A 12,588-nucleotide genomic window follows, 5' to 3' on the forward strand; every position below is an offset into this window, starting at 1 on the left:
AAGGCATACCTGGCTGGAATGCAGTGGTCTGGCTGCTTGGGAGGGATGGGCTCGCTGACCTCCTGCCTCTCAGGACAGCCTCCTCTCGTCCAGCAAGCCTGGGGGGAAGCAGCTGCTTCTGATCAACAGAGGCTGAAGAAAATATTTCATAAATTAGTACTGAGGTGAGCAGCACTTCACAAATGTCACAGCTTCATGCTGGGGCCACTGCACTGACACCTTTACAGAGCCAAGAAAGCTGCAAAACAACACAGAGCTGGTCCTACTGACATTTTCTCTTCAGCTGTTTAAACTGTGAATACTTTTCCTTGAGACTTCTAGTTCAGTTACTGGCAGACCCTGACAATCTCAGATTTAAAACCCAGTATCACCAAGCACAGCAGAGAGAGAAAAAAATCTTTGTCTGCAGAATTCAAATAGCAAATGGCCATTTGTGCTACTTCTGACACGCAGAGCTGTGATGAACTTTTGTCTCTGCTCTCCATCTGTCTCACAGCTGCTCAGCAGCACAGCCCACTGATTCTGGTGTTACAGCCTCCCAGTTTCTTAGTTTCAACAATGAAAGCAGCCCATGAAATAGCTATTCTGGATCTAAAGGACTTCTGTCTTTCAGTACACATTCCTTACATGTCACAAAACCCAAATTCAATACACAGCATTTTGCCTCTGGTACAGAAAGTTTTGTTCCATTTTATTCTAAGATCAACACATGGGCATAACAAGCATGAAGCCCACTAATGCTCACAAGAGAATAGAGACCAATATATTAGTGGTTTATACCTTTCATATAAATTACAGAAAAACACCATTAAGTCCATTTCCACTGCAGAGACCATTATGTAAGAGCTATTAGAAATAAACTGGGGAGATGTGGCATTAGAACTTTATATTACCAGCATTTGGTATGCAGGGTAAGAGCATACAGGCTTCATTTATGTGCAAAACCATAAGCAAGTTTGCAAAAGCACTAAACTTTATGCACGACAGAGACAGATGTTTCTGCAATATGCCAAAACCACTCTCCCTGACCTCTCTCTCTGTCAGGTTTGGCCCTGAGTCCTCTGTGGCAGTGCAGAGTGATGGACAAGTGTGCCAAGTCTGAATCTGGCACAATGCTAAAAAGATAATTTTGTAACTTAAAATTACAGGCCATTCCCCTAAGCTGGCAGTGGGGCTACTTTAAGTTGTAGAGATAAAAGGGTTTTTAGTGTGTCTGCCATTGGCAAAGACCATGACTCCAGTACCCAGCAGTTAGAAGCAGAAATTACACCAGGACAGGGTGACTGCATTTTTACTTGCTTCTATTTGTGACAAAATTAGCCCCTTTCAGCTCTACAACACACACAGCATCTCAATTTTGGCTTGGAGATCTGTATTTAATGACTGACTGGTGCTAAGAAAAGCACTGCATTCAATGTCACTACAACTCTGGACAGACTGCAAGAAAAGGCTAAGCCAGCCTCAAAACATTTTATTCATGCACAACAGCTTCCTTTTTTTTTTTTATTTTGCTCTTTTTCTTTAACGCTACAGTTAGACAAGAAGATTTTGCATCCAGGTTTAGAACCTCTCACCACCATTCTGTTGTGTGGGAATACACAGCTCTGTTTTCAGCATTATCCCTTTGGGTTATATTTCCAATTCAAATAGAACAGACATGGAACTCCTAACAGGATTTTAGGAGGTTAAGAGATTTCAACTGCAGCAAACAAACTAATAACTTGCAGCATATTAATTTCTGGGTTTCATACAGAGGTTTAACTGCAGGGTTCTGTCTCCCTCTTATCCTGGTAAAGATCAGAAATGTATTAAAACGGACTTAAAACCACAAATACCTGAACTGTCTGTCCTATGAGATGCTTTGTTCTTGCCACCTTTCTCCTTGCTTCCTTTTGTGAAGGTGGCCAGCTTGGTGGGGATCTGCTGCTGGACTGCAGCTGGTTTCTGGATCTGGTTGGTTGCACTCAGGAGATGGATTGGCACTTCGTTCTTCAGGGAGGGCCGGTTCTCCAGGGTGGTGCTGTCCCTGCGCGCCAGGTCCGGCCGCTCCAGGTACTCCAGCCCGGCCACCGAGCTCACCCTCACTGAGGATTTGGAGGCAGCTGCAGATGGTTCCACCCCTTCTCCATTGAAGCTGATGGAATGACTGATCATCTGGCTCTGCAAGAGGAAAAAGGCATTCTAAGGCAAACTGGAGACCATCCCCAGCCCCAAGGGCACGAAGCACTTCCTAGTGCAAAGCAGAACAGGGTAGACAAAGCCTAAAAGCTCCTGGGGAACAGAAAGAAGAGCAAGGTGTAAGTCCTTGGAGACCAAAAAGAACATCAGCAGCTCCAAACTGCTTAACAGTGCACCTAGGAAAGAGCAGACTGCACAGGGTGATGATAGAGCAGAGGGAAAGCAGGACTTTCAGAAAGTTTCAATGAACCAATTTAATCAGACCTCCAAATTTCTGTTCAAAGCACAAGAAATGTTTTTAGAAATCAACTGTACAAAATGCTGCTGATGTAGCACAGCTTCTGCAATCAGACAGTTCCTGAATTTGAAAACTACTCAGTCAGCCATAATTGAAAATAACTTATTCTTTATTTCTATCTTTTTGAAATATATTCTCATTGCTGGACATCTGGGTGGAATTTCACAGACACTGGGAAACTGCCAAGCTCTGGTCTCTCTGGGAGTAGCCATCACCAGCTACTTCAGGTGATGGTTCAAGGAGCCCAGCAAAGGCAAGAACAGGCTGGTGCTGCAGCAAGTGCAACATTCATGCAGAAGCAAGCGGGCTAACAGGAATAAAACTGAGAAAACCAATCCCTCACCTGGCCCATTTCTGGGGAGAAGGTGCCTGACACCGTATTCTGCTTCTTCAGCTTCTTTTGCTGATCCAGGCGCTCCCTCTCCTTCTCCACAGCCCTCTGGGCTTCCCTCAGCCTCTCCAGGTCGTGCTGGTAGGCCTCCCTCTGCCTCTCCAGCTCTTCCCTGTCCTGGTTCAGCCTCTCCCGCAGCTGCCGCATCTCCTCGGCGCGCTCCTGCAGCTGAGCCTCCTTGAGTTCAAATTCCCTCTGCTGCCGGCTCTTCTCCCTCTCCAGGCGCTGCTGCTCCAGCTTCAGCTGGCTCTGGAGCTTCTGGACGTTCATCAGCTCTTCCCTCTGCTTTTCGAAGTTGCGCTGCTTCTCCTGCTCCAGCAGCAGATTCCCCCGGGTGGACTGCAGCCGGTGCTGCTTCTCCCGGTCTGCCATGGTGGCTCGCTGCACCTCGATGTAGCTGTCCTGCTGAGATATCACAGCCTGCAGGGGATACAAGTGCAGCATGAGGCAGCCAGGTTGACAAAACAGGCACAGCTAAGCAGGAGACAACAGCATCTAGCTTCTTCCAGAGCATATCTTAATTTCAGCTCATACAGCTCATGGTGATTGACACGATATTGAAGATGGCCAAGCAAATAAATGATGCTTATGTGTGTCAAACTGGATATTTCTTGCACCTAGAATTGTTACTCTGAATCAAACCAGTCAAAGTATTGCTGATTTCAAGGTAACAGTAAAAACAACTAATTCATACACACTTGTATGAACAATGAGCACAGAGAGCAGACAGAGCTCAAAGCAGGAAAAGAATTAAGTGAGCAGGAAAAAGGAAATAATTACTTAAGACAACAGCTCTAACACTTCCTCCAAAATACCAGGCACAGTTTCCTTGAGTCTCAGGACTAAATTCTGCACTTCACTCCAGCTTTAGGGGATATTTTCAAGGTTGCTCCTCTCCACATCTGCATAAATTTTATTACATTTAGTGTCTAACAAATCTCTTGGATAGTAAATAGTTTTTTACCTGAAGACTGAAGAGCAACCGCAACAGTGTCTGTATCCTGTGGACAAGCTGAAGAGGAGGAAAAAACATTAAGTACTTGAGCAGAAGTCTGTTTTGAGGCTTTAGACTTTAAAAAAAATTTTAGCAGTGAAATTAATCCATGGTATCTGTACAAAAAGACACACAATGGAAGCATGGCCACCAGAGCACTCTAGTATAGCAAAAGCCAATATGCAGGCCCAAGGAATTTCAGTTTATTATCCTTGTGCAGATGTGAATCAGTGCCCAGCAAATCCCCCTGGGATTCCACAGAGACATCTTCATCATATTCTTTTCACCTGAACTCCTTAACCACAATTTCCTCCCGTGCCCCAGCACTGAATCACTGCACAGGTACAGACCTCACAGGGATTCAGAGGCAAGTTTGGCCAGTGAGCTGTTCATGTGCTGGGTTCCACAGACATTACAAACACCGAGTTTTGGAGGTGGTTTGGTTTGATTTGATATGCTATTATTAGACTATGGCTATTTGCCATTGGATTTCTAGCAGAAGTAACATACCTGAGACTCTACGGTGGGCTGAACACCACTGCTGTCATCCAGCCTCGTCCCATCACTCTGTAAGGGAGACAAAACCAACATTTGTGCTAGGGACACTTGCTGGGCACTGGCAGTGCTCTCAGAAAGGGCTGGGATTGCTCCCATGCACTGAAGGACATACATCAAAAATACTGAGTTTATAAGCCGAGCTGAAACAGCAGCGTGGTGATTAAAGCCTGTGTTAATGGGACAGCATCAAACGAGCAAATGGAAAACTGAATTATCCTGCCTTTTAAGTGCTGAGCTACCAAGCTGCCCCACAAAACATCCTTATTAGAGTCAAGTAATTTTACAGACAAAGCTGCTCTAGTCCAGCCCTGCCAGCTATGGCAAGTTTAACTTTTTGAGATTTGTTCTGCACCACTATCACGATGGGAAGCACAAGAAAAAGCATTTAAATCCCTCAAAAGCTCAACATACAGACTGAGATCCTTCTTCTGCATCAGAAGAGGGGTCATGGAGTTGCACATCTGAACTCAGTGCAGGGCCTCTCCAGTCCCACTGCCTCTGGTCACCACCACTGTTCTTCCTGCCACCTGAAAGAGGAGAGGAGTATGAGGACTCACACCAGCACAAGGCCTAGGATAACTCAGTGAGTGCCAGAACAAGCAGAAAAACTTGGTGACTTTGAACCAAAATGCAACTGCATGGCTTCTCCATGTTGATCCCAAGTGGAAGATCAGGCAACAGGGACACACAGGGCTGGTGAAAAAAGTTTAAAAACTTGAGAAGACTGGGTTAAGATAAATAGGGAGGGTAAGTTCAAATTACGTTACACTATTTTAAGTGAAGCAACCACAATGTCTGCATGAAAATAAACACCTCCCAGAACTGCAAGTTCATGACATGGAATACTGGTCAGCAGGAATACTGCAGTCACTGCAGCACCACTATTAGTGTGGAAGGAGGTAAGGGGAGATGGACCCCCTCTTGTAAAAAGTACATGACAGCTGTATGGAGCCTTCCAGAGACATAAGAAAGTGCTCTAGAGATTAACAACCAGTGAAATAAGAGCCATTCACTTTTTCAATTAATGCATGAAGCAAAAATGAAGAGAAATAGTATCTGGTCTTTCCTCTTATTTCATTAATTAACTGATAAATCATCTGTGTCAAAAGAACAATTTATATTATCTAAGGATTCAGCAAACCTCTAGTGACTGTGCAGATACAAAGTGGAAAAAAGTGTTCATGACATAATGAAAGCAGACAGCTGAATTCAAATTTTCTAGGTTTTCATGCCAGGTTTATTTTTTTTAAACAAAATTAAAGTTCTGCAGGGAATTGTGGTAATTATAAAGAATGGGTTACAGTAATGCCCTCAGCATAACACTGAGAGCCCTACTCTGCTCTCTAGTGTTGGTACCAGGAGCAAAAGATCCAACATGCTGGAGATTTGCTCTGATCTTCCTTTTTAGAGCCTGGTGAAGCTTCCCTATATGAGAGCCTCAATTCCTTGTTCTTATTCTCTGTACAGTAATCACAGTAAAAAGATCAGAAAAATTCTGAGTGTTCCCTTTCTTACTTTTACTTGAAATTGAGGGACTACTGTCATATCCTCCAAAGGTCTCTGCTCTCCGGGGGAGTCCTGAGCCATCCTCAGGCTGACAGGATGCACTGCCAAAGTGAGTGAAGATAAAGTCCTGGAGATTTTCAGCTGGGGAAGAGGAGAACATGTCATGTAAACAGCCATGTCTATGCAGCAACACAAGTTATCATGCTAATGAGTCCACTGTAAGTTCAGGCAGTCTGAGATGTCCTCCAGTACAGATGAATTTTCCTTTGTGAGTAGCTCTGCATGACAGGCTCTTCATATGAACATGAGCTCTTCCTTAATTGCAAGTTAAGATTATCAAGCTTTGAGTGTTTGTTTTTTCTTTCCTTTTCTTAAATAGAAACCATGTTTGGGCTTATCTTCTTTCAAAACACACTATCTTTAGACAGGCTGTTTTTAATAGATAACCCTCCTACAATATTACATTTCAGGACTGTGTGTTATTAGAGCACTCTGTTACCCTTTCTGAACAGACTCATCCTAAGATTCCATTGGTTGATCCTTAAAAATAAAACAATCCAAGCTGTGCAGGTCTTCTACCTAAACCCACAAATGCACTTCACCTTTCCTGCAGGTTGGTTCTGAGAAGGAGGAAGTCTGAACCGTGTTACATAAAAGCATTATGTTATTACAGGATGATTTTCAGGGCCTGTACTTAGATCCTGGGTGCTTATCCCCACCCCAGTACCTGAGTGAATGCCCACACATTCCCACATTCCATTCACCTTCAGTCACTGCAGACTTAAGAATTGCCTCTCCTTGCAGATTCTCTGAGATATCCCCCCGAAGAAGGAGCCTGGCTCGGGATCCTTGGGAATGGTCTTCAAAGCCATTCACTTCAGACATTTCCAGATAAATCTGTTGCTTCTCAGTGAGACTCTGCAGAATCAGCTCATCTTTCATGTTCAAACGCTCTGAAGGAAGAAACAAATTCAGTCCTGCCTTGTCACTGTCACAGGAGCGTGTTCAATTTGGGAGATTATCTTTGATTTTATGGCCAGAGCATCAAATGCAGAGATATAATTAACAGTTAAGGAGAAAACTTATGGAGCAGACAAAGCTTATTAGACTTCTTTAGCCACTATTTCTACAGAATCTTACACCACCTTGAAAGACATATGAAGGAGAAACTTGATCTTGATAAAGAATAAGACAGCCATAAATCACAAATAATGCTGAGAAGCAGCTTGTAGAACATATAACTAAGTCATTACCTTGAAAATCTTTTAACTTTGCAGCTCTTGCTTCAGCCAGCCTCCTCTCTGCTTCAGGTTCATTAAATGTACCTCCTTCCTCATCAGGACAGCTGTCCAAAGGGAAAGACAGATTTCTGTTTGATTTCCAGGTGAGATAATTTAAAACCATCTCAGGATTCAACTCGAAGCTTTTGCCTCAGTTGTGGTTTATCCTGGTTGTCAAATCTTCCTCCCTTTTCCAAAACCCTGCTGCATTTGACATCAGTGAGTGTTAAAGTCTTTGACTAGTTTTTATTTCATCTTAATCAGTGGTTTCTTCCCAAGGAACACAAACAGAATTGCACACTGAAGTCTTACAAAGAAAGTTTGTGAAGAGTCAAAAGGATTTAAAAGATAAATTTACACCTGTGAGTAGAAGACAAGCAAGAAATCAGGCTCCTGCTTTTCCCCATCCCTTACCTCTCCACAGCCCTGCGGATGTGTGCCATCCAGGAATTCCTCTCCTCCTTGGAGCTGGTGTGAATTTCATACATTTCTGGTCCTTTTAAGGAAGCACTAATTAAGAACATTGCCTTTTCCTCATTAGCTACCTCTCTCACAATCAATTTTTGCAGTGAGATAACTGGTGGCTTAGAGTCCTGTAAAATAAAATATAGTACATTAGATGTGCTCTTTAGGAATTCTGTTTCCTAGCTGCCCCCCTTCCTGTTTATCCAGAGGCACCAGGAGCTGTAACACCATGAAATAACTCTGACCTTTCCACATGACACTTCTGATGTTGTCATTTGATCAATGAAAACATGGAGTGAAGAATATGCATGTCAGAAACAAGAGGTCTTAATACCAGATTGAACATCAAAGCCTGTATCAATTTAAAGATTCCCACTGAGTCCCAGGAGTCAAGAAGAGGCTCAAAAAATTTTGCTCAAAAGGAGGCAACCCCAAAATTTGAAAAAGAAAACAAAAACCTTAATGACACATTGTGAAGTGAAAGGAGAGAAGTGTTAGATTTTAAGTTGGCTACAAAAGAAACAAAACAGAGCTGTTAGAGGGTGTCAGGACCTGATAAAAATGACACCAGGTGACAGGTAGTGTATTGTATAATGAGGATTAACTGGATTAGCTGTCAGCCTTTGCAGTGAAAACACATTTACAGGAGGGATATTAGTTACTAAAAACCTGTCTAGGCTTCCTACAGCACAGCTCCAGCATATGCAGCCTAGAAAGTTCCTTCCCAGGATAAAGCAGCTCTTTGTGACTGCTGAACCTTCACAGAATAATCTAGACATGATAAGAGAACTGAAGTGTGAAGCAAACACCAGGAACAGCAGCTTCTGCCAGCTTCTCTGAGCAGCTGTACTGCAATTCCAGACACCAACAGAGGTCACTGGAAAAACAGAATCACTGAGCAGATCCATTTGCTCCCTCACTTGATTTATTTATGGAGAACTGATATTAAATTTCAAATGAACTGTATATATACAGAGATGCAAAAAAATTGGTCAGACTCTAAGTGTAGAGCATGTTTCCAGAGGGGAAAAAAAAAATCCACCACACAGCACCCTGTTCTGTGCATTAGGAGAAGAGTAATTGAAAAGCAGTTGTTTGTACAGCCCCGAGGTCACCAAAATAGCTTTTGCCATTAGAATTAATCAGCTCTAATGTTCATGTTTAGAAAAAAAAAATACATCCAAGAAAACAATTACATAAAAGAGTTTCTCTGTTACAGGTTCTACAACAGCCATCAGTGAACCAGATCAGGACAAAATGTTCAAATTTACTTCTCTGAGGACACCTGTGGAAATGCCCTAGAAAAGCAAGTGAATTCACTGAATGTTCTGGAGTGCTGCAGTAATAACATCTTCATTTGGTGCTTATTCCATGTATTTCAGGAAAGTTCTCTGCCCCTAGTAAATCTCAGGGCACTAGGACCACAGTTACCATGTCCCTAACTGAGATGGCAGATTTTTTCCCTGCACACTGAACAGAAGCAGGATTTATCTGCACATTTTTCAAAGCACAGTTCTAGCATGTGCAATGTCCATGACATGGTGTACAAAATCTCAGTGAAAGGGAAAGTCACAACACAAGAAGAGGAACAGTGAAAACCATGGGAGATGTGGCAGCTACAACTGGCCAAAGCAAGGAAATACTGGTTTGTACTGGTAGAGTGGGGAAAGATTCAACAAGTACCAGAACTGCTTCAGAAAAAGTGATCCCATAATACTAGGCTGATTGATTCACTTAATTTTCTTCCTGAACCTCCTATAACAAGTATCTAACATCCCTGATTGTGTTTCTTCTATAGTTACTGTCACTTTCATAAATCCTCTAAGTACATGTATTAAATAAAGAGAACAATACCTACCACGGATGCAAACGTGTATTTTTGGTCCTTTTCTTGTAAGAGCAACAGTACATCAGTGAGCAGGACTGCCAGAATGTCTACAGCAACAGAAGAGACAAAAAGGGGAAAGAAAGTGATATTTCAAAGCAGAAAGACCAGTCCAGACTCAAAAATCACTTAATTTATATTTCCTGCAGGCTAGGGAATAGCATGTCACCATTTGCAGTATTTGGTCTGTTACTGCTTTCCACTTGGGCTGGCCCCAGCCAGGCTGCACCAGCTGATTTAAACAGAGCCCTGTAAGGCTTGAGAACACCCACACACACATCCTACACATGGACTCCAGCACTCCAGAGGGAACACATCTCTCCCAACAGCAGATTCTTCTGGAACTGCCCACCTACTCCTGGCTGCACTTTCTGTGCCACTGAAGCTTCTTCTTGAACACTTGAGCAATGAAGCTGCTCAAATATTCCCTGATGGCCACTGCTTTGATTTTCTGGCAAATGCAGAATTAAGTGTCATGAGGCTGACATGACACAGGTTTTGCAAAGTGTGAAGCAGAGCTCGCACAAGATAATGCCTTTCCACAGGAGACTAAGTCAGGATGACTCAAAGCTTTGTCATCCATCTGAAGACTTCCCTCTTGAATTGGGAAGCAGACCAGCCAGATAATAAGCAAACAGCATAAGGAACTTATCATGCACCATTACAGAGATGCTTATTGGACAAGCCAAGAATAGAACAAGTGCTATTTCCTCCAATATCCTATTAAACAAGCAGGTTATTGTCATCTTATTTTATACCCAATCGATCAGTAATAAACAGTTACTAAAAAAAACCCCCAACATAAATCTTGTTTCCCAGTTGTGTTTGTGCCCTTGCTGGTGCTGTACCTTTGAGCCTCCCTGATGCAGCTTTCCAGTACAGCATCCCATCCAGGAGGAGCCTCCTCCGGCCCATGTCATCCTTCCTGAACAAAAGGCCATTCTTGCATTTCCCAGATGATTTCAGCTCCATTTTGTGCATGATCTCCTTGAGTCGCTGCCCTTTCTCACACTCATTTACCATGGCATCTACATGGCTGATGGTGTCCTTAATCAAACCAAGGGCCTGGATCAGCTCTTCATAATCTCTAGTTCCAGCTGAGGGAAAAGAGAAGCAGTCAGCCACATTTTCAACTCTGGAATACAAGACATGAGCCATCCAAATGTATTTTAGCATAAGGGTTCCATACTGGACACCTAATAGTACTTTCAAAGAAAAAAAAAATTAAAAAGTTATTATTTAAAATTTTATTTTTATTTTACTATAAAATTTTATTTTATTTTATTAAAAATGTTATTTATTTTAAAATAAAATATAATAACCTAAAGCTCTGAAAAGCTAATGAACCAACAGGCTCAACTACTACGAGTTTGTGACTTTAAATGCTTCTCTTCACTGAGGAGACGTTGGGAGAATTGGGATTGCTCAGCCTGGAGAAAAGAAATTTCAGAGTGATCTAAGTGTGGCCTGAAGGGAGCCTACAGGAAGGATGGAGAGAGACTATTTAACAGGGGCATTGAGTGACAGGACAAGGGGGATTGGCTTTAAGCTGAAGAAGGGCAGGGTTAGATGGGATATTGGGAAGAAATTCCCCACTGTGAAGGTGGGAAGGCCTTGGCACAGGGTGTCCAGAGAAGCTGTGGCTGCCCCTGGGCCCCTGAAGCATCCAAGGCCAGGCTGGATGGGGCTTGGAGCAACCTGGGATACTGGCAGGTGTCCCTGCCCATGGCAGGGGGTAGAATGAGATGAACTTCAAGGTCCCTTCCAATCTAAGCCATTCTGTGATTCTCTTGCCCCTCTGAGGTGAGACTGATCTGGCACCATCAGCCAACAGAGAAGTGAAAAGCAGGTAACAGCCTGTCTGAGCTAAGAACATGCAAAACATGGCAGAAAAAGGACCACAGACAACTGTGAGGCTTGCAGGAACCATCCCACCTTCTGTGTTCTGAATGATCCTCTCCAGCAGCACTGGGTACTTGGTGATGCGCTGGGTGACCAGGAGGATGCACTCCTGAACACCCAACCTCCTCACGATGGAACAGTTCCCAATTTTCTAGAAAACAAGAGAAACTCGTCACACCCACTGTGCATGGTGCTCTTCTAACTCCCTCTGCATTCACAGGCCTTCTGCCCCAAAACACTTCTGCACATTAGACACAGCACCATGAAATTAGCTGCACTCTTCTACTAAAGCAAAACTCCTGATAGCATTCAAAAATTGCCTTTATTACTGGAAAATATCTTAGGTACTGTTTCCAACTACTGTTAACTAAATGTGGAGTCAATCAGGGAAACCTCCAAATCTGAACTGACTGCCTGTTGCTAACTGATCACACTTTATAACAGGGTCAGACCTTAAATACATAGAAAAGTTCTGTGGTTTCAAAACCACACCCAACCACCTACCAGTCAAATTAGATCAATAAAGAAGGAATTAAGTGCTTATTTTACCACTGTATGCTCCCCAATAGCCTGACCTACACATTCCTGTTTGGAAAGGGAGGACTGTAAAGCAGCAGTTAATCTGACTGCAGGTACAGCAAACACCTGGCAGCAGGAGAACACAGTACCAAGATCTTTCTCTACAAGGACTGAAGCTACATGTTTTAGAACTCTGGTCACTTAGTTCCTTGGTCACTTATTTAGTTCCTTGGAAGTGAAGGGCTCTCACTTTAAAGGCGCCTGGCTAAGACGAGCTGTAAGTACAGAGCTAAGCTGGAAAGTTCACACAGTATCACTTACTGGTGACTGGAAAATGAGAATATTTAGGCCTCTGCAAAGCCACCTGAGATTCAGGTTACAGCTTCCACTGGGGCTGTGTCTCTTCAGCCCTTCCTATTCACTTTACGTTAGAGTGTGCAGCAAACCACCCTGGAGCCAATCTTCTGCTTTTGGAAAGATGATGGCGTGAGCAAAACCTGACTAGGAGTCCCTGCTTTTTCTACAGCAGCTCATCAACAGCATTTATCATTGATTTAATTTATTAACAAACCAATTTATCCTGATGGCCACACAGCAGGACAGATCCCTGAA

General features: G+C 43.2%; 1 protein-coding gene across 2 annotated transcripts in view; it reads right to left on the minus strand.

Moving 5' to 3' along the window:
* Positions 1 to 12,588, minus strand: part of ARHGEF18 (Rho/Rac guanine nucleotide exchange factor 18) — a 48,443-nt gene that overhangs the window by 4,925 nt on the left and 30,930 nt on the right. For both annotated transcript variants that reach the window (XM_084221325.1, XM_084221324.1), the window contains exons 18-30: positions 11,491 to 11,608; positions 10,404 to 10,652; positions 9,529 to 9,605; positions 7,620 to 7,798; positions 7,179 to 7,270; positions 6,690 to 6,878; positions 5,935 to 6,066; positions 4,831 to 4,946; positions 4,372 to 4,428; positions 3,832 to 3,879; positions 2,820 to 3,287; positions 1,836 to 2,160; positions 10 to 132 (exon numbers count right to left, since the gene is read on the minus strand). In XM_084221325.1, the coding sequence (XP_084077451.1) occupies positions 10 to 132; positions 1,836 to 2,160; positions 2,820 to 3,287; positions 3,832 to 3,879; positions 4,372 to 4,428; positions 4,831 to 4,946; positions 5,935 to 6,066; positions 6,690 to 6,878; positions 7,179 to 7,270; positions 7,620 to 7,798; positions 9,529 to 9,605; positions 10,404 to 10,652; positions 11,491 to 11,608 (2,173 nt within the window). The remainder of the gene's footprint in view (positions 1 to 9; positions 133 to 1,835; positions 2,161 to 2,819; positions 3,288 to 3,831; positions 3,880 to 4,371; positions 4,429 to 4,830; positions 4,947 to 5,934; positions 6,067 to 6,689; positions 6,879 to 7,178; positions 7,271 to 7,619; positions 7,799 to 9,528; positions 9,606 to 10,403; positions 10,653 to 11,490; positions 11,609 to 12,588) is intronic.

This window comes from Fringilla coelebs, assembly GCF_963513975.1.
Source record: "Fringilla coelebs genome assembly, chromosome: 24".
NCBI lineage: Eukaryota > Metazoa > Chordata > Aves > Passeriformes > Fringillidae > Fringilla > Fringilla coelebs.